Consider the following 22,376-nt stretch of genomic DNA (forward strand, 5'->3'; position numbering starts at 1 on the left):
TCTGGGCCTCAGTCTCCCCTTCTGTAAATTCAGGGGACTGGACTTGGTGGTTCCCAAAGCTCCTTCTACGACACCTAGATTGGAGGCCTCAGTCAGCATGTTTCATTTGGTCTGGAATGTCCTTTAGAATTTACAATAAGTTCCCAGCATCTAACATTTTAGAAGATTTCACCTAAAAATCCAGATTTCCGGTGTCTTGGCAGATTGGTAGGTCTTGGGGGTGAGACCCCAGGCCCACGTGCCTTTTGGCAGCGAGAGTGGAGTAGCTGCCAGCCCCTTTAGACCATGCATGTGTTTTCCCATTCTGCCACGGAACCTCCCACGCCACTCCCCCCTGTCCAGTTTTTGCCTGGTCTCTGTGGCCAGTTGAGTTCACAACCCCTGACCAGGATCCCTTTTCCATGGCTCAAGCCCTGCACTCCTGAGCCCACTAGGGATACTCGCCCTCCCCACCTGCCTGCTGACTGTGTCCAATATACATCAGTATGTCCATGGCTCCGAGAAGCCCTGCAGGATAGAAATCAGAGAGGTGGGTTCTTTTCCGGAGGCAGAAGGAACACAATCTTGTTTTCATAACTAAGGGATTTGCTTCTTTAGCTGAACGCATGTATTCTTCTGTCCAACCCTTCCTTTCCTGCTTCTCTCAGCTTTCCCTTCTTCCCTCCTGCCTTCGCTAGTCCCTGCAAACTCACCCACCCACCCCACGACGATGTCCTAGGGCAGCTGTGGCTGACTGTGGTTGCGGGAGCCAACCACTAGCAGACCTCAGGGCAAACTAGAGGATTTAGGGTTTGTGTTCTGGGTCCTCTTTGTTCCAAAAGGCTTCCGCTCTTGTACAGTAGGGAGAAGAACTGATGGCAGCCCATCAGGGAGCCCCTGGAAGCAGACCCTCAGGCTTACTTGTGCAAGATAGGAATTAGGGCTTGGAAATAGAGGACTTGGGGCTGCCAGGCCAGTCTGCCCTTCTGAAAACAGCCTACTTCAAAGTTCATCAGACATGGACGGGACCCTTCCTCTGAGCTGGGCACCATGGGGTGACCCAGGCCAGATCCCCAGAGGCTGCACATTGTGGGGATGAAAGACAGACAAGAATAGAAGGGGCATTGCTAAAATGCAAAACACAGTCTTTGCTGGAGAAGAGGCACTGGGCCGGACATCAGAGACGGCATCCCCTGAGTACCACCCTGAGGGTCTTCATAAAGGAATTTTCTTGACTTAGCACTGGGCAGAGAGAATTAGGGCCACTTCTCCTCCTCTCACCGCACGATAGCTTTCTACATGAGAGTGTTCCACGATGGACCACCGTTCCACAAGGTAGTTCGTATGAAAGAGCATTCAATGATCAAATCCATTTGGGTTCTCTCCCCCTATTCTGGAAATACCCAATGTACATTATATTAAAGTTTCCAAAAAGTCCTGCAAGAAAAAAACCTCTTGGATTTGATGTCTCCCAGCCTGATTTGACTCAGAACCTTTTTGTCTGTGTGTGTGTGTAACCCTTATGAAGTCCTGGGGAAATGCTGATCTAGGGGAAAGTGGTGAGCTGCAAGCAGGAGCTATAGGGTCTCCTACCTAATGCCTGGCATGAATGATGAACTCTTCGCTGATCTCTTTTTCAGGAAATCAGAGAGATGGTGGCTCCTGTATTGAAAAGCTTCCAAGCTGAGGTAAGACCCAAGGCCCACAGCATGTCACGTCCCAGCTCCCTCTCCCAGCCCACCTGGAGTTGCCAGAGGAAGCCCCTGGAAGCTTGGGAGAAGCTTCCCTGCCTCCATTGCAAACTCTGCCCCATTCCCCCCAGGCCAGCCAATGGTGTCATGGAAAGAAAGAGTTCTCTGTTCTGTTTGATGGAATCCTAGTATCTGATCCCAAGAACTCTCCCTCTCTCTAGACTTTCCCAGCCTCATGCTGGCTGTGCCACGTATAAGATCCGTGACTTGAGCAAACCACCTCACATTCCAGCCTTCGTTTCCCATTTTATAAAAGCAGAAGTTTGTACTAGGTGATCTTTGTTCTCTCTTGGCATCCTGCTCTACTGAGATTCTCTCAGGCAGCCTTGCAAACAAGTACAAATGGTTACCGGCCCGCCCTGAAATTCTTCTAATCAGCCCACCTCTGTATAAACCAACATTGCTAAATTCTTTCCTGCCCGCCCACTGTTCCTTTGGTAGCAGCTGAGCTGACCTCAGCAAATTTTTACTTGCTTTTCTGAAACTCTGCGATGGGGTTAAACCTAACCCCATCTCTCCTTGACTTTGTAACCAGGATTCTGAGAATATCCACATGTCCAGCTGGCACAGGAGGTAGGCTAGGAAAAGACTTGAATTGCACCAGGCCAGGAGAGTGGAAGGAGAGGCCATTTCTAAAGGAACCCATCTCCAGGGGTCTCTTCTCTGTCGGTTCTTGGGTTCAGGCAGGATCCCGGGAGGATCCATCCTTCTCAGAGCTCAGCGGTGGGGATGTGTTTAAGTCCGTCATCCACCAAAGTCCATATTACTTTAAATCTGTCTCTTTTGGAACCACGTAAGCACATACGGCAATGTTAAAGGAAACAGTAACTGGGTTTGCACAAATGTTGCTGCTTTCCATATTTTTAACCCCTTCATTTTATTACTGAGTTGATTGATGTACATATTTATTTATAGGGCCATCCAGTATTGATTCATTTGCTTATGATGTACCTGGGCTGGAGGGGGAAAAAAACAGAAAGTAGGCTGGTCACGTTGGGGATATGTCTTCATGGTTTTGTGTTTTTCAAAAGGGAGGCTCCGTCTACCACCCGCTGGTCCCAGGGCCGGGGGCACATGGCACACAGCTCCCCTCGGGCAGCTGCTCTCTCAGCCTAGCCCACAGACAGGCATCGAGCTTCACTTTCTCGACTGTTCTCTTGCTTGGGATGGTATGGGCAGAAACTTCAGTTTCCCTCTCTGTTAAATGGGAATAAAGACGCTGCTGATCTTTTTATCTTATTTTGGAGGTTAACTGAGATGTAATGCAGGCAAAGGACCTAATGCAAACTCTGGAGGCAGCCTGGATATGAATCCCAGGTCTTCCAGTTATGAGCAGTGTGACCTTAGGCAAGTTACTTAACCTCTCTGTGCGCCTGTTTTCTCATCTATAAAATGAAATATTAGACCTGCTTCGGAGGTGTGATTGGGGAAGAACAAAGTTAATACACAAGAAGTGCTTAGAACACTGCCTTGCACATCAGAAGCGTGGGGATTTCATTAGTACTATTTTCATTCGCTTCCAATATCAGTTTATTTGACCTCTGCTAGGACTGGACAGGAATCTACCTCCTTCCCAACTACCTGTTGAAGGTCTTTTATCCAAAAGAAGGGGGCTTTCTGTTCCTGTAAGACGCATAGGGTAACTTAGGCATCTTTCCAGTTGATAAAGAGTCAAATATCAGGTTTCAGTGCTAATCAGAAGACTTGAGAGTGGTGCGGTGGAAAGCACATGCAAACTAGACTCAGGCCTGATTTGAATATCATCCCTGCTGCTTCACCTAGCTGTGTGGCCAGGGGAAAGTTACTTAACCTCTCTGAGCTTCGGCTTTTCTTTTCTGTAAACTGAGTCAGCTTCCTTAAAAAGTTAAACCGAGAATTCCCATATGACCCAGCAATTCCATTCCTAGGTATGGACCCAATAGACTTGAAAATGGGAATTCAAAACGATACTTGTATGCCAGTGTCCACAGCAGCATTATTCACAGTAGCCAAAAGGTGGAAACAAGCCATGGACCCACTGACAGAAAAACGGGTAAACAAAACGTGGTATAGCTCACAATAGAATATGATCCCTCCATGAAAAGAAATGAATTTCTGATACGTGCTGCAACATGGGTGGAACCTTGAAAACATTATGCTGAGTGAAATATGCCAGATGTTAAATTCCAGGAAAGGTAAGTTCATGGAGATGGAAACCAGAGTAAGGTGATTGGGGGAAGGGAAATGGGGGGGTTGGTTAACGGGGACAGAGTTTCTGTTTGGGGTGATGGAAAATTTTGGAAATAGATAGTAGTGATGCTTGGTACAATATTGTGAATTTCATTAATGCTACTGAAATGGTTAAAATGACAAATGTGTGATATATACATATATATATATGTTACCGCAATGAAAATAAATCAGACTTACCAGTATGAATCAAAGAACTAGCTGGCGTGGAGGCAGTCAGCACTTTGCCTGGCATATAGTTGGTGCCCAATAAATGTTGGAGGTGGGGAGAAAGTCTCTGTGGGCCTGAAAAGGAAGAGAGAGCTAAATTCTTGTCTCTAAAGCCCACGTGAGCTGTTGAGTAGACGCTGGATGAATAGCTTGGGATCTTCATAGAACTTCGTTCATTTGCTTAAGAGTCCTTTCCGTCGTCACTTTAATGTACCGAAAGACTACGTTTGCCTGGAGTTCCTTTCCCGAAACCCCTGCTCTTCTCATGATCTATTGGCTAAGCCATTGCAGCCGCCGTGTCCTTCCTGTGCCTCAAGTTGGGGGGAAATGCCACCTAAGAAAGGCGGTAACAAAAACCATCTACTTCCTCCAGGGCCCACAGCACCCACGCAGGCCATTTATCATCCGAATTTGATTTTCATTTTAATTTTTTTAGCGGGGGCCCATCCTTTACCACCCCTTCCCTCTTGTGCCATCCAGCCAGGGTTGGAGCTGAGGATGCCCAAGTGGGCATTAATTACCCCACAGATATATTCCCCCTTCCCCCATGGCAAACACCTGTCCTGACTTCCATAAACCAGCTCATAAAATGATGCCAGGACTGAATATCACATCTGTCATTCCCACTTCCCTATGTGGGCCTCTTGTCGAAATACAACATGTTCAAGTTTATTCTTTAACTTACCCCCACCAGCCCTGCTATATACAGATTCTGGGCATCGTTTTTATCTTTTCATATTATATATGTGTGGGTCTAGCTCTCTCTCTCTTTTTTTTTTGTGGTGCGGGTGGGAGGGAGGTGGAGAGGAAGTGTGTTTGCCCTGCTGTGAATCAAGGAAGCTTTTCCTCTCTGCCTTGATTGCATAAAGGACAGTTTTGATTTCCCCTGCTCGGGGAAACAAAGAGAGCGGAGAAGGTGGCTTAATGGAGACAGCTTGAAATGGCCAAAGTTTGAATCTCCTTGCGCCCAGAGAAAAGAGCAAGACGAAAGCCCCGCTAATTACAAAAGTTGCTTTATGAAAGATAATTCAAAGCAATAATTTAGCAAACATAATCAAGTCGCACAGATGGGGTTGTTGATGGATGGATTGCAACATGCAATTAGCAGTTCTTGCAGTTACATATCATTAACCCTCCGAGCACAAAAATTATTTTCTCATTATTAGTTGAAAAGGTAAAATTAAGCTGACTAGACAGTAAGGGAACAAACTACAATTAATTACCTTCATTTATTACAGTCATTATTTTAAACTTATTTTTACTTGGAGAGAGAGATGAAAACATCGAAATTCAAAGTCTTATTATGTTAAATCCGAGGTGAAACTTTTCTAAGGGTTGTGTGCACTGGCCCAGCCAGGATCCCCACTTGGGGCTGCTGCTGGATTTCTTTTTTTTATCCCCTCTCCTTCCTTCTCCCATCAAATGCAGCAGTCATGGCCTAAAGTACAGAAAACCCCTTTTTTGGGAACCAAGTAGATGGCCATGGCCTCTGACCCGCAGAGAAGCCAGGAGAGTCTTGAGTTCAGACCCCCATTGCCTGAGTCTTACCCCAACACTGGCAAGCTTGTGTGATCTTGTCAATTCCCTTCAGATCTCTGAGCCACTGTGCCCTCACCTCTAAGTGGGGACAGCCCCTAGAATTACATGAGGTTAAATGAGATTGGATGGGTTGAGTGGCTGGTGAGTCCTTTTGATCTCAGTGTGGTGGCAGTGTCTCATGCCCTCCCTCTACCCTCCCAAGGCCTAATGGAGCTAGAACCTTCTTCTAGGAGCTCAGAGAAAGGCCAAGAGGCCACTTGCCAAGAGACCTGGATCATCAGTTGAGTCTATGCAATCATTTATTCATTCAACAAACGTTTCTAGTACTGAGGTGGTGTTCTAGATGCTGGACCCAATGGAGGTCCAGTTTGGTCCCTCTTTTCATGAGTCAGGGACAAGTGTGCCCCACCTGGTTGGGCTTCTCAAAGGGAATGGGGCCATCTTTCTGTTAGATTCAATGCAGGTCCACTCAACAAGTATTTATGGGGCACCTACAGGGCTGTGGAGGGTCCACAGATGGGTGAGCCACTATCCCTGCCCCAAGAGTTCAGTCCCTGAGATAGAAATGATGTCCAGGAATCAGGACAAGCCTGCCCTGAAGGTGTGCTGGTTCTGCTTGTTTGCTGAGCTTTGTGTCACCCCTGTCCCCCAGCCCCATGCACAGCTGCATGGCAACCTTGCATTCCCCTTCAAGAGATGAAGTCTGCTTCTCTGTCCTTTGGGTCTGGGCCTGTGCCAACTTGGGCCAGTGGAACATGATGAAAGGACCAAGAGTAGCCCTTAGCAAGCCTGGCAGTTCCACCTCCACCTCCTGCCTCCTAAAACCCTGAAAATGCCCTGAGACCACCCTGCTGGGCGCAGCGCGACCCCCTGGGGAGGCCTTGGGGGAGGAGATGCCCCATGAAGGAGGGAGGCGCCGGGAGCACCAGACTTCAGACCTGAGCCCTGAGCCGTCCTGGACGCCCACACCAGCCCAGCCACCTTCTGACTGCAGCCATGGCAGAGCTGCCCGGGGACATGCCCCAAACTTCACCCAGAGGTCCTGAGAGAAGGAGCTGCTAGTTGGAGCTGCTGCACACTGGGACAGCGGGTTCGCCTTCCATAACCGCCAGGTCCCTGATTCTGAGTCACCTCTTCTCCTTCCTCAGCCCCCCTCCCTCTTCTCCCACCCCCTCCCCCACTTTATTCCCTCCACCTTCCCTTCCCTTCTCTTCTCCATCCTCTCCCCCCTCTCCCCCGGCCTTTTGGTAGACTTGAGCCTTCTCAAAACATTTCCCCCAACCCAGGTTTTTAGGCCTCCGTCTCCGTGCAGAGTGCAGCACAAATCCCAGGCTGGGCCTTACCCTCGGGGTCAAGGGCAGACCCAGCAGAAGTTCTGTTTGTCAAGGAGCCTAGAGGTGGGATTGAAACGAGGATTTGCAAGAAAGTGGGAGATGGGGTCTAGTCACCTCCCCCACTGGGGTTCAGGGGTGAAGCGTGGTGGTTACCTGCCAACTCGGCAGCCCCCAGCCTCTGGGGATGTGCTCATTGATCAACAAACCGATATATATAACCCTGGTTGTGGCACTTACCCTGTCCCGTGCCATCTGTAAAATGAGGGGTGACACTTTGCTGGCCTGAGCATGTGGTGTTTGGGGGTGCCCTCCTGGTTGGAGATGTAAGACCTCATGACCTGCTCTGGTCCGAGGCGTTCTAGAACCTTCCTTCCCTGCAGGCCATATTGCCGAATGTAGATCCCCCCTGAGACCTCAGCTTCAGGTGAGCAGAGAGCTGCTATTTCCCCACTTTTCACCAGCCAGCTTCCTGGTGCTTGATGAGGCCCAGGCCAGACTGCACCACAAGGGGTCAGTGAGGGAGAGCCGAGGCCAACGTGTCCACCCCAGCTCTTTCTGAATCCAGCCACCTGGTGTTAGCAGTCTGCAAGGAGCCATGTTTGGCACTAACGGTGCCAAGGCGCCTTCCTGCCTTCTTTTGGGGAGCCTCCAGAAGTGCCTTTTATTGCACACCTGCTGTGTACTGCACACTTGCTGCTGATTATCTCACGCATTCCATGTAATATTTCTATGAGGGGAGGTTCTGCAATGACCCCCTTTACACAGACGAGAAAACCAAGGCTCAGAGAGGAAGCTGATAGAAATCCATGCAGCAACCAAGTCTGTGCCTGAGACAGAACTGCTGGACACCTGAGCATTCAGGCCCAGGAGGGTGGAGGGGCTCCATCCCCTGTGGGAGGCCAGAACCAGAACAGCCCTTAGACCAGGAATTCTCCGGCCAAGGTCCTCTCCACGGCACCCCATCTGGCCCCTGACTGCAGACAGTCCTAGCTCACTCCCACATCAAGGCATCCGTACTTTCTGTTCCCTCTGTCTGAAATGCTCTTCCCTGTACTCCTGTACTCTCCTGCCCGATGAATTCCTTTCAAATGCCAGGTCCTCAGGGAGCGAAAAGGCCTCCCTGATCATCCCCGCACCCAGATTGAGCTCGGTCCCTCTGTAGTTCACTGACACGACCCCTACACTTAATCCAGCATGACCCCTACCATCATATGTGGGGTTTTTTTGCATATTTTTTTAAGGATATGGGGAAGCAGATAGCTCAGGGCCACTGTAAAGACTTTGATGTTTTACTCTGAGGAACGTGGGAGTCATAGTAACTGTAGAGCAGAGGAATGACACGCTGGCACTTAGGTTTAGCGGGATCTCTCTGGCTGCTAACCAGATGGTGTAGGAGCCCCTGGAACACTGTACTCCCCCACGCCCTCTACTGCAGCCCCTGTTCACTATCTCAGCTCTGGGCCCAGGTGCTTTTCCCTTCCAGGCACTTGTGGGTGGGGAAAGGGGATCCTAAGCTCAGACCAGATCCCCAGGGGGACAACGCATGTGCTTGCAGCTGAGCTGCCTGCGAGGGGCATGGAGGGCGGCCTCCCACCCCGGCCCCAAGGCCTCCACCCAGCCTGCCTGCCCTGCCCCTTCTCCCTGCCTTCCCCTCCTCTTCTGCACCTCCCTCCAGGACTCCTGCTTGCTCTTCCCTTTGACTTGAAAGTTAATTACAGTGAGCTTTCTTTCTTTCTTTTTTTTTTTTTTTTTTTGGCTTTTAGCATTATTTGCCCTTTCAGCTGTCTTTGATTTCATCACTCTTTCTCTCCCCAAAACTACCCTTGCACTGGCTCTCCTAGCACTGGAGTGAGCATCCCTTTGTAAGTGGGTCCCCCCTCCACTTGGACTGTGACACATGTCAGACACCTTCAGTCCCAACCAGACAAGCCAGGCCAGGAGACCCACCATGAAGACGAGCTGAGAGGGCAGCCTGGGCTCTGGGGCCAGATCAGCACCCTGCCTTCACCTGCTTCCCGGTCGTGTGACCCTAAGCAAATCCCTTAATGTCTCTGGGCCTCAGTTTCTTTGGCTGTGAAATGGGGTGATGATAAAAGTACCCGCCTCATGGGGTTGTTGTGAGGCTTCAATGAGTTGATACTTGAAGAACCCAAAAACAAAGCCTGGCATGTAGCAAGTGCTCCATGAACGTAAGTCCATACACCGGAGCCAAGAGTGACCTCCAAGGGGGCTTCTGCTGTCACCCCGTTTCTCAGAAGAGTCGCCCAAGGCTCAGGATGCAGCGGATGCTGGCGAATGGAAGTTCAGGTCAGGAAAGAAGCCAGCAAAGTTTATCGAGTACTCAGCAATGCCTCTGGTTGCTTCAGAGAGGCAGGGGCTCAGAGAGGTCCAGATCTTGCGTCAGCTCACTCAGCATTTGTCCAGCAAAGCAGGGGGTGGAAGATTCAAGCCTCCTCCAGAAGGCCAGACAGGGGCCCCGGAAGACCCAGGAGGAAGAGGAGGAGCTGAGGACATGGATTTTAGCCTGGCTGCAGGCTCTGAAATGGAGATTCAGGGCTGGAGAGGACCCCATCGCTCAGCCAGACCTGCGCCTCTGCTTGTCTTTGCAGAGCTCTCCTTTCAGACTGAAGCTGCCAGGAAAGCGCCACACGTAACGGGAGCTGGGATTCGAGCCCAGGTCTGCACAGCAAGCCTGGGACTTGGCATGTAGCAAGTGCTCAACCAGTGTGGGTGTCCTTTGCAGCTTGCGTCAGCTTCAAGGAGGAGAAGGTCTTCCGTCCTCCTTCCTTGGCCCTGACACACAAATGAGTGCTCATGCATGCACATGCACACACCCCGTACAACCTCCCGTTTCATTACAGGATAACTAAGGGCTTCTGCCTGCAGCAGATCTCCTTGGCTGCAGGTAACTGAATCTCAGCCCTCTGCCCTGCCCTGCCCGGCTTGGGGTAAAATTTATAACGAGCCACCCATCCTTCTGAATCTCATATTAAAGACCCACCAAAGCATCATTGAACCTGTCATGCTGTATTACAACCAAATTAAGAACCAGCAGCACTTCTCTCTCCTTTAGTATCCTATGCCTTATCAAGTAAATTATTAATGCTTTTTCCCCCCAGTTAAGCAGTTATTTGCAGTTGTTCTGGGTATTTCTCATTAAAAATAACATCATCTAAAGAACGATATTGATTGATTTTTTTAATCTTGGAATCATGGACATGAACCACATATTTATAGGACATTCCCTTTAACTAGAATTCTCAGGCTTTATTTTTATATTATTGATTTTTTTGACACGAATTGCTTTTTGGCCTTGTGCGAATGTTGTAAGCAGGAATGGGCCTGTGCCTGGGCCCAGCCGGGAAGAGTGATCTCTCCGGCCACGTGGCGGTGACATTCCCACACATTTTAACAACAATTAAGTCTGTGGTGACGCCACGTTAGGCTCTCGAGTATGAAAATTTACAAGCCTTTTAATGGACTGCATTATGGAAGGCCATGCAGGGCCAGCCAGTGAGGAGAGAAGGCCGCCGGGCGCACATCCATCTCTTGACACTGTCTGCCCAATGTCTCCAAGAGCTTTCTAGAGCCAGGCGGGCGGAAGGCAGAAGCTGCTGAACTCATCAGCCTTCCCACCGCCAACATGGTATGTGTGGCCCGTCACTACGCCACCCAGTCAGCTGAATAATAGGTGTTTGCTGAGCACCTACTGTGTACCAGGCATTGTGCTAGAGGCTGGGGCTTAGGGGGAGGATATTCTTTCCTCGTGTTCAAGAAATATTTGAGCACCTACTGGGTGCCAGGCACGGAGCCAGGGGCTGGGGGGATAAGAGGGTGAGCTCAGATTATTCATTCATCATGTGCCCTTAGTTGCATAGAAAAAGCACAGGCCTTAGAGTCCTGTGGACCTGGGTTCAAATGCTGGCTCTGCCTTTTGTGGGGTGTGGGGGGAACCTCAGGAGCTTGATGACTCCTCATTATTGCCTGCTGAGCTCCAGGGACCCCCTCGGCTCCACACTCCCATTAGGTTGTGATTGGTGCAGTTCTCAGTTCTGATATTTTCTTGTCGCAAAATAAGACAGGGCCAGCCAGCTGGGGACGCAGCAATGATGTGTCTCCCTGGGGGGCTTGCTCCCGGGCAGTTGGCTCCCAAGCACCCACCTCAGGGGCCGGCCGTGTGTCTCCCCTGCTGCTCCTGCTGCTGCTGGCACACATGCCCCTTCCCCTGAAACCCGCCCCCACCCCGAACACACACGAGACCTGCATTCTGAAAGAGACATTTATTTGGCACCTACTATATACCAGAATAAATGCCAGGCTCCAGAGAGGTGGCAGTGAGCAGCCCCAGCTTCTGTGGCTCTCATCGTGGCTCTCACATTAAATGAAGAGATGTGCATTAAGGAAGTCCCCTGAAAAGCTGTCCAGTACATGAGCCTGTGTTCAAGTTCCGGCTTTGGCACTTACTAAGTGTGTGATGTGGGGCCAGTTCATTTTCTTTCTCTGTGCTTTGATTTCTTCATCTGTAAAATGGGCCCCAGAAGGAGCGTGTGAAGATCAAATGAAGTAAGGCACGTAAAGGCTTAGAGCATGGCCCTCTGCAGAGAAACCTTGCTGTGATTGTCGTGACTATTTTGGTTAAGATGATTCTGATTAGGAAGTCACCCCAAAGTGTGTGACCTAATTATGGACGGGCTGAATGCTGCCCAGGCCCAGTGCACTTGTGCCCAGACCCAGTGCACTTGTGCCCAGAGAGGCCCTGCTCCTACCTTCCCTTTGACTTCATGCAGAGCCAGAGGGCTCGGCCGCCTGCCACCTTAGAGTCACTGCCAGGGTGTGTGTCCCCGAGTTCAAGTCAGGGAGAAGGAAACTTCTGGGGCCCTCAGGCATCCAGTATCACAGTCAGACCCTCCCTATTTCCTGAGCATCCAGAATGAAGCCCAGAGAGGGTGAGAAACCTACCTAGGGTCACACAGCAGGAGGCAGGAGGACCAACTGCTATTCCAGGTCCAAGAGATCCCCACTCCCAGAGCGGCTCTGATCAGCAGCCGGTGAAGGCAAAGGTACTGGAGTCAGGGTCTTGGAAAGCTGGGTCCAGGGCCCACCCCCTCCCTAGCTGTGTGACTTTGGGCAGGTCATTTACCCCTCCAGTCTCAGTCTCTTGGTCTATGAAATGGGTTCTTCAAATACCCCCTTGCTTATTCCAGTGGGTGAGTGCAAATCTCTCAGGTGAAAGGAATTTGCAGACTAACATAGGAATCGGTGAGTTCCAGAGCTGCGCTCCAGAGCCTGCTGATGGCTACAGCCTCTTCCCTCTCACGCTTTGTCACTCAAAATGTGATTCTTGGGCCAGCAGCACCCGCTTCTCCTGGGAGTCCCGTAGAAATGCAGCCTCAGGCCCCAACCCAGACCTCTTGATCAGAACCCGCGGCTGAACAAGGTCCCCAGCTGATTTGTGCACACATTAACGTTCCGGACTCTCTGTCTAGACTGGCTGGCTGGCTGGCAACCCTGGCTGCCCAGGGGAGTCTCCCCACAGCTTTAAAAAATACGAAGCCTGGTCACCTCCAGCCCTTCCCCAGAGAACCTGAGGTCCTTGTTCTGGCGTGAGGATTTTAAAAGGTGCCATTGGTGATCCTAATGTTTGTGAACCTGTGTCCCTAGAAGCCCACCCTCTGGTGGGGAAGCCAGGCACGTGGAGATCAGGGTGTGCTGAGAAACAGTGCACAGCTGGCTCTCTGGGAAGTCGTGGCATATGCCAATTCCTGTGGTGTCAATACTGCACCAGGCCAGTTTCAAGTGGCCAACATGACAGAGTTGGGGAGATGGGCAGTATCACCTCCAATAGTATAGTATTCCCAGCAAACACATGCACCAGATGTGAATAACCTCAAGAACACAGATAATGGTAGACTGTAGTAAAATAACTAGAAGGTGATGAGTATTGAATATGCATAAGCTTTATTTTTTAATGCAATTTTATGGAGGTATATTCATATGCCACACCGTCCAGCCAAAGTACACCCTCAGTGGCTCCCAGTGTCATCACGTAGTTGTGCACTGATCACTGTTTTCAGAATATTTTCATTACTCCAAAAATAATAATGATGATAAAATAAAATCAGATAAAGTAGTAAGATAAAATAAAAATATACCATACTCCTTATCCCGCCCATTTGGTGACCCCTAGTATTGATGTGGTACATTTGTGCTGTTGATGAGAGAATATTGAGATATTACTGTTAATTATAGTCCTTGGTTTGCAGTAGATGCATTTACCCTCAAATACCCTTCCATTATTAGCCCCTTGTAGTAGTGACCATTTGTTCTGGTTCATAAGAGAACTTCTTTATATTTGTGCAGTTAATCACAGACATTGTCCACCACAAGATTCACTGTGTTATACGTTCCCATGTTTTCACCTTTAGCTTCTCTTCTGGTGATGTACATGACTCGAAACTTTCCCTTTCTACCGCATCTGCTCACAATTCAGCACCATCGATTATACCCATAATAATGTGCCACCCTCACCTCTACCCGTTGCCAAGTGTTGTTCAACCTAATTAAACATTCTGCATTTTAAGTACCCACTCCCCATTCTCTAGCCTCATTCTATCCCCCAATAACCTATAGCCCAGCTGAGCCTTTATTTTTTAAATATTTTATTTAAGTGTAGGTTTATATGACTTTTCAATAATGACTGTGTTAAACATCCAGCTTGCAAAATTCCTGAAAATGTAACAGTTGGCTCTTGGAAGCCACTGTAGGCCAGCCTCCAGCACGCTCCTGGAAATAGCCCTCTACCAAGTGAGAACAGCGGTGCAGACAGCATGCTTTAGGGGTCAGCAAACTACAGTGCTTGGACCAAATCCGACCCTCTGTCTGTTTTCATAAATAAAATGTTATTGGAACACAGCCACACCCATTGGGCTATATATTTCTCTGTAGCTGCTTTGGTCTTTCCAGAGGAGAAATGAATAGTCACAACAGAATCCATGTGGCCCACAAAGCCAGAAATGATATGTGGCCCCTTACAGAAAAAAGTCTGCTGACCCTTGATTTAGGTATACAGGGAGTGGGAGAGATTGAATCAACTCATTCATTTATCCACTGATATTTGCAGAGCACCTACTGTGTGCCAGGCACTATTATAGTTTCAGGAGCAGATAAGACCACCCATTCCCTCCTAAGCTGAATTACTGATATAATTCAGACACTCACAAAACAGGGAGATACATAATTACCAGGTGCAGCAGAGGCTGGAATAGGGAGTTCCGTGGAGCGTCTTGGGATGTCAGGGAGGGCTGCTTGGAGGAAGTGATCTGTGAGTCGAAGCGAGAGTATCAACTTTCTAGCCATGGGAAAGGCATGTCAGTAAAGGAAACAACATGTGCAGATGCTCAGAAGCAGTGGGAAGGTGGAAACTGGAAGGGCTGAAAGCAATTGAGAGGTCAAATGGTGGCCCGAGCCCCAGGCCCTCTCCTCTGCCCTGTCTCCACCAGCTCCACCTCGCCAGGCATGGCATCGCCTTGAGCCAGCTCACTCTGCCACAACGGCCCCCATTGTCTCCCCACCCTCAAAGTCTGCTTAACTTCTTCCTGTCCTCCTTCGTCACCCTGAAGCCCACACTGTCGCAGACAAAGGTCTCTTATTTATTTTCTTCCTGAGGTTTATAAACTCCTGCCCTGTAATAAAATCATGCCCGACACAAGCACGAAATAATAACACTTAATTAAAATACATAAAACCAGAGATTAGTGGAGACCAGCGAAGAATGAAGATTGCTGAATCCCACAGCCGAGAACAGGCAGAGACCCAGGGATGGAGGACCCAGGTGGGGGCGGGGGGGGGATTCCATTTCTTGACCACCTACTAGGCGTCACTCTTGGGGCTGGTGGTCTGACAGCAGGATGCCATGGAATATTCTAGGTCTTCTAACATAGAGATTGTTGTGTCCCTTTTACAAGGAGGAAACTGAGAGTTAGAGAATCGAGCCACCAAGATCGAGCTAGGTTTGGGGTGCAGGTCTGCAGGCACCCATCCAGTGGCCTCGTTCAGGACATGGGTGGCCTCAGCTCACCAGGGTTAATTCCTTGCTGGTGTCTCAGTCTAGGGCTGCTTGATGGGGGCCAGGGCAGTGAGGGCTCAGCTGCATGCTTTCAGGGGCCCAGGCCCCCCCCCCGCCCCATTTGCCCGACACAGAGAAATCTTAAAGGAGGTTTTTAAGGGCCAGGTCTGGAAGTGGCCAGAATGTTTCTGCACACTTTCCACTGGCCAGATCTCGGTTACCAGACCATACCCGATTTCCAGGGAAGCTGGGAAATCTATTCTAACGTTGAGTGCCCAAGAGGAAGAGGCAAACCAAAACAGGACTAGGTACACCCGAAACAGCGTGTGCTGCACTGTGGACTCCCTGATGTAGAAAGCATTTGCCAGCTGTTGGGGGTCAGTTCAGAGCCCTGAAAACAGAACCTTGCTCCCTGTAGGCCCACTATGTGTTGTACAAATGAATGGGAAATGGAGCTCCAGGGGCCTGCTGCATTCAGGATGAGCCAAAACAGGAAACGGCAAGGAAGGAAGCTCCTCCTGTTTTGTCCAGCAAGGAGACCGAGCCACCCGTTGGTCCATGCCCTAGGTGTGCTAAGCAAAAAAGCAGATATGGAGTAAGAGCCAGGTGTCCCAGGTATGCCAAGGAGAGGGTGATCAGATTTGAGGTAGGCAATCCGGGAAGACTTCCTGGAGGGGTTGATTCCTAATTGAGATTAGGAAGATTTGTGCCAAATGGAGTTTGGTAGGGAGAGCTCAGGCCTTGGTATCAGACAAACCCTGGTTCCAGCCCCAGTTTGATTGCTACTGAGGTGCTTTTAGACAAGTCACTTCTCCCTCTTTCTAAATATCAATTAACTCGTCAATAAAAGATGATAATAGTACCTAGGGTACAGGTTTGTCATAAGAATTAGAGTTGTTAATGCATGTGAAGTCTTTAACACAGTGCCTAATACGCAGAGTTTAAAGTAAAACATAATTATTCCCCAATGGCTGTTCAGTGAATGTGCCACTAAACACCCGTGGAGCTCCGACACGTCACTGGATGGGAGGTGAGGCTAGAAGACATACTTGGGTAGAACAGAAGGCCCTGAAGGCCAAGCCCAGTTTGCACTTTGTCTTGTAGGCCGAGGAGGTGGCACAGAGTGTGTTTTTTGATGAATGAGGATAGCATGACCAGAAGCCTGGTTCTAGAAAGATCCCTCTGGAGGCATGTGGGGTGGAAAGGGATTGTTTGCGGAGAGAAGGGAGGACTTGTGAGTTGGGGTTTGGTTTGGGGAACTTGAGACCCGGGAATAGACAATGGCGATGACCTGGCTTGGGGCAGTGGCAGAGGACCGGCAAGGACGGGGCTGGCTTGGCGGAGTTTAGAAGTTGGGGAGCAATGAGGCAGAGGTCCTGCATCTGAGGCCCTGTGCCAGTAGGACTGGAGACCCTTAGCAGGGGAGGAACTGGTTTTGGGGAGAGAAACCCAGGTGGTTGGGACACCCGGCCTTTGGGTGCCCAGCCTGGAAACTCGCATGGAGCCAGGGAGGTCCGAGTCCAACCCTAGCTCTGCCTCTTAGCGGCCGTGTGACCTTGGGCAGGTCACCTTCCCTCATCTCTCTCATCTGGAAAATGGGGTTAATATTGCACCCCCAACAGGGCTGTTGTTGGAGGATCGCGTGGCGCATAATATGTGCTTAGGGAACCGTGCCTCTTGCCGCCGTCATTTTACCTGTTGAGTCAGACAAGACCCGGCTTCTTACACCCTTGTTAGGGGCTGGGGCTGAACCCACCGATTGCACCTCTGTGCTCATGGCTGCCGGCAGCCCCTGTGCACTCCGCATCCGCCAGTCCCACCTCAGGACACTTGTCCCAGTGGCCAGGGAGCGACAGGGACTTGTGTCTCACCGGCTGGAGGCCCGAAGTTTGAAAACTGAGGCATGGGGTGGGGGCCGGGGCTGCAGGCCACATGTTCCCGGGAGGGGTGCAGCTCTGCTCCCGCCACCTCTGGGTGGCACTGGGAGACAGCATCTCGAAGAAGCCATGGGTCTGCAGGCCACGGCCTGATTCGTGCCGATTCAAGGTAAAACCCAAATTTCTTTATTTTATGTTCCACCAAGTGCTGTGAGACCCGGGTTCAAATCCTGGATCTGCCACTTGATTAGTGGCTTTGAGTTATACAGTGATTTTTAAAAATCTGTCTGATTTCTGTTTAGAAAAGTTGTTATGTTCAGTTATAGCTTGTTACAGTGAAAGGATACAGAATACAATCAGCAAAGGAAAATGGTGCATGGGGTACAGTCCAGGGGACACCAGGTGGAAGCTTCCAGCTGCCCTCTCCCGTGGAGTCCTGTGGACAGGGCTGAATGGCCCCACAACATACACAAAGTGTGGCTGACTGGGGAAGCTCAGCTGAATCTGGTGTCCAGGGTTTTAATTGGGGTCAGTCACATGGGCCTTGAGCACCCCCCGTGACTGTCTCCAGCCCCCTCCATCCCCAGAGCTAAGTGGCTGGGGGACTCTCTTATCAGAATGGCTTCAGTCCTGAAGCCTGGAATCAGCTGAGCTTGGAATGTGCCGAGTTAACCCTTTACTGCACAGTTTTCTCTTCTAAAATAATTTCAAAAATAATTGAGAGATAATTTGCCCCCAAAAAACTTGCCCCCCCCCCCTCCCCAAAGCAGCAAATATTTTTGGTTTTCAGCATCCAGGCAATGAAGGGTCATTGTACTCATCTCCCGTCTCCTGATGGCTTGACTCCAAATTATTCTGGGCAGAGAACTGTTGATGATGCTGTTTTAAAAGACCCCAGATTTGTAAGCCTTTGTACGTTCTGTTCCCTCTTTCCAGAATGCTGTTCTTCCTTCGGTCCTCTGGCTCATCCCCACCTGTCCTTCAAAGCTGCACCCATATGCACCCAAATGCAGGGCTGGGCCCCCTCCTGACCCTGCAGGTCCCTGTCCCCCAGGCCTCGTGGATTACGACCTCTTGGCCTCACCATCTGTACCCCACCCTCCAGCAGACGGGGACAGGCCGTTGACCTCTCTGCCTCTCCCAGAAACTGCTCAGACATCCCAGAATCCAGCCCCTTGTTTTCCCGTCCTCTCTGCCAGCAGCCGAGTGAGCACTTCAGAAGATCACAGCACGCTCTCTGCTCAACCCCAGAATCATTCCGGCCCCTTGTAGACCCTGGCCTGGGGAAACCTCTACTGGGCAGCCCCTGCCTCACCTCCCACCTGCTCTCCTTCCCTCATGCACGCCCCTGAAAACACATTCCGCCACCTCAGGGCCTTTGCACCTACTCTTCCCTCTGCCTGACTCCCCCCACCCATTTTCTCCACCTAACAGGAGTCTCATCCTCAGAGCTGTTGACATTTTAGATCGCAGGGGCCCTTCTGGTGCATGCCTGGATGTTTAGCAGCATCCCTGGCTTGCACCCACTAGATGCCAGTAGCATCTCCCCTCCCTATTTGTGACAGTCAAAAAATGTCTCCAGACATTGCCAAATGTCCTGTGGGGAGTAAAATTGCCCTGGTTGAAAATTTACTACGCCAACACCCCCTCTTCCTTCAGAACATTGTTCAAATGTGGCTTCCTCGCTAAAACCATCTGTGACCTCCCACCCACCCTGCCAAACTCAGTCAACGCCCCCAGTGGCATACTCTTTAAGACCTAGTGCATTGCTTAGCACCATTTCTAGTTGTATGTTTGTTTGCCTAATTATTAAAAATGCTTGTCCCTCCCCTTAACCAAAGGAAGGAGGAAGCGCTTCATAAGCTATGATGTTCCCTGGTCCCACATGGTGCCTGACACAAAATAGGTGTGGAGAAATATTTGTTAAATGAATGAGGACACATGAAATATTGGCAAATATTGCTATAGCCGTTTCTGTGTTCCAGGCCATGTTCTAAGACCTTTATGTATACATCAGTTCTTAACTACCCTATAAGGTAAATGTTATCAGCATTTTATAGATGAGAAGGAAGAGGAACAGAGAGGTTAGGTAACTTACCGGAGGTCACACAGCTAGTAGGTTGCAGAGACAAGATCTGAGCCCAGGCAGGCTAGCTCCAGAGTCCTGCCCTACCCCATAATTTAGCAAACGCCTACTGTGTGCCAGGCACTGGGAATACATGGTGAATGAGAGCTGTGTGGCGCTAGGTTTTAAATGTACACATACACGGGCCTCAGGTCAGTTTCAGAAAGCCAGTTCTGTTTGCAGGAGAGGACGCTCGGGCACAGAGAGGTCCGGCTGTTGAGCAAGCTCTAGCTAGGAAACACCTCCTCTTACCCCTGACTTCACCTGCTTCCCACCGCACCCCGTGTCCACAGGGTAGGGATACTTTGACAATTTAACCAGTCAATTATAATAATATTTTTCTCTCCAAATGTTTTTTGAAAAAAAAAGTTGGCTGGCTAAGGTATAATCATGGCTCAGAGGCCAAGCTGACATTAGTTATTAATTAGGCAATTACACATTCCTTGGCGATAATTGCTTTGCTGCAAAGTCACCGAGCATGAAACGGACCCGGCACAGAAGCGCAATCTATCAATCTGAGCAGTCGCAGCCCAGTTGGGTTTTCTCACCTTGAGTCGAGTGTTCGCCGTAGCAGGGGGAGCAGAAAAGAAATGAATGATACATCGATAAGCGATGTTCACATCGGACGCTTTGCCAGCCCGGCCCCGGGGAGGCTCTCCTGCTGGTATTTGAGTGAAGGTCGTCAGCTAAAATGCCCATTTCTCTTTCATCTCACAGCCGGTGGAAATCTTTTCATCTCCTTCTCTCCCCCCCCACACCTTGTTATTTAGGAGGAGAAGAAGAGAGCTGTCTCCCTCCCATCTGCTTGCCTCTCCTGTTGCATTTTGCAAAGAGTTGGGGGTGAGGGGAGAGCACAGGCAGGGACGCCTGTCCGTCTGCATTCTGTCTCTGACCTCAGTTGGAGAGGGGATGACACCCCCCCCAACTCAGCGTCACCCTGGGGGCCTTCAAGGAGGAGGTGTCTGTGTTGGGGGTGCTGGAGGTTGGTTTTGAGAGAAATCCTTTGGGATGCAAGAAACAAAAATCCACCCGAGCTAGTTTGCACAAATTGGATTTATTCTGATATTAGCAGTGATTGTATTTATGGGGCACTTGCCTCGGGCCATATGCCTGGCTGGCACCCTTGAAGCCTCATCACAGTCCTGCTGTGAGGGAAGTGTTGTCATTCTCCCATTGTACAGGTGAAGAAACCAAGGCCCTGGGAGGTGAGGCGACTTGCCCGAGGTCCCACAGCTCATGATGAAGCTGGGATTCGAACCCAGGCTTGCGTCCATCATGCTCTCCCATGATGGTGTGAGAGAGAGGAGGAAGCACAGTGGGTTTCTCAATGGTAAGACAAGGAACCAGAAAAACAGTCAGAATGAGGGCAGGTGCTGCTCCCTCGAGGGGCAGGTGCTTCATCCCTGCCATCTCGCTCATCTGCCCTCCCTCCAGGCCAGCTTCCCCGGCTTCCTCACAGCCAGTGGAAGGAAGATGGCGCCCCACAGGGCCTCCTCAGCTCCCACATTCATCCCCCAGACACTCACGCTGATAACCCAGATGAACTGAAATCATCCATCCCGATTTCAGACCTGGCATAAGGAATGTCATTGGCCTAGCTTGAGAACGCTGTCTGCTCCTTGCACCATCCACTGCCATCAGAAAAACACGTCAGAACAAACATGGCCACCATGGCCTGTCTCAGGAGAAGACAGGAAATGACACGCTAGCAAAACCTGGCCATCAGCTTCATCCAGTCCTCAGATGGGTTTCATCTTAAAAGCAGAGACATCTTAAAAGCGGAACTGGAATGCCATTCAAGAGAACCCCTTCTCCCCACAATTCCTCCTCTTCCCCTAGTTTTACCCCTTCACCAGGCGACTTCACATACCAGAGTTACCTGCCAGGTCCCCGAAGGCATTTGAGGTTCTGCTCTCTGGAGGAGTGCTAGAGCAAGTCCTTGCATTGTTGACTGGATAGGCAGGTGTCTACCTCAGGGTCTGCAAAGTTCTGAAAGGCATGTCGACCATCCCTACAGTGACCAGAGACGCCACCAGATGCCATCAATCATGCAAGAGAGTTAGTGAGGAGGTGCCAATAATTTATATTTTACCTGGAAGTCAAGATAAAGAAATCCATGTTGGCAAGAATGGTTGCTTCGAGTTATTGCCCATTGGAAGTGGGTTCTCACACCATCCTGTTTCATTCTTCTGCGTGATTTACACACTCCAAGACCTTACACCTTCCAGCACCACCTCCCCCACCCGGGTTCTCTGTGGAAAGGGAGTCAAAACCAAGGAGCCTTGCTCCAGTGGTCAAGAGCTTATTTCCAATCTAAACAAGATGGCGGCCAAGTCTGGATGAAGAGTTCCCACATTGGTTCAACTCCATGGCCCACCCAACCCATGTTGGTGGGCCAAGTCTGGGCCACTGAAGGGCAGTCTCCTACTTCTGTGACATTGGTCACCAGAGCTTGGGTGTCCAGCTTCCCTGGAACACCTCTTACAGATGAGCTTTCACCCTAAAATGTTTGTGACCGTAGAAAACAGCTTTCAGCTACCCAACCCCTTAGGGAGTTAGTCTCATGAGCTGACTCCTTACTGTGTGAAGTAGGTCTTAGATATCTCTGTTCTAAATTTTCCTCTTTCACGGCATGAAGTACTGGCATCTTGAGATGTGGTCAAAAGACCATGTCTTCCCGTCCATGCCTTCTTTGCTCCATGGGAGCAGACATAATCATTCATCATTTCAACAGGTATTTGCTGGGCATCTATTGCCTGCAGACACTGTTTGAAGCAGCGGACATGACATTCTAGTTGACAGTGGTATCACCCGCTGTTTGCTCACTGCCTATTCCCTTTGACATTGGATCAGACTCCATTTGACCATTGTCTTTTTAATCCTCACAATCGTCCTCTGACACGTACTATTAGCGTGACCCCCATTTTGCAGATGGGGAAGGAAACTGTGGCTCACCCAGGTCTGTGACCTTCCTAATGTCACTGCAACAGGTGAGGTGGAGCCGAATTGAGTTGATGTCCTTTGGTCCAGGCACTGGTAAATTCCTGTCTGTGCTCCAACCTGGTTGCCTGCCTATCTTTATAAATAAAGTTTTATTGGAACATGGTCACGCCCATTCATTTCTCTTTTATCTATGGCTCTTTTCAGCTGAGTCATTAAAACAAAGACCAGGGTGGGCCATGGTGGCTCAGCAGGTAAGAGTGCTTGCCTGCCATGCCCGAGGACCTGGGTTTGATTCCCGGTGCCTGCCCATGTAAAAAAAAAAAA

The 22,376-nt window shown here is 50.0% G+C and overlaps 1 protein-coding gene across 6 annotated transcripts in view; it reads left to right on the plus strand.

Moving 5' to 3' along the window:
- Window positions 1-22,376, plus strand: part of CUX2 (cut like homeobox 2) — a 261,759-nt gene that overhangs the window by 154,319 nt on the left and 85,064 nt on the right. For all 6 annotated transcript variants that reach the window (XM_077159854.1, XM_077159855.1, XM_077159856.1 and 3 more), the window contains exon 3: window positions 1,620-1,667. In XM_077159854.1, coding sequence (XP_077015969.1) covers window positions 1,620-1,667 — 48 coding nt within the window. The remainder of the gene's footprint in view (window positions 1-1,619; window positions 1,668-22,376) is intronic.

This window comes from Tamandua tetradactyla, chromosome 5 (genome assembly GCF_023851605.1).
Source record: "Tamandua tetradactyla isolate mTamTet1 chromosome 5, mTamTet1.pri, whole genome shotgun sequence".
NCBI lineage: Eukaryota > Metazoa > Chordata > Mammalia > Pilosa > Myrmecophagidae > Tamandua > Tamandua tetradactyla.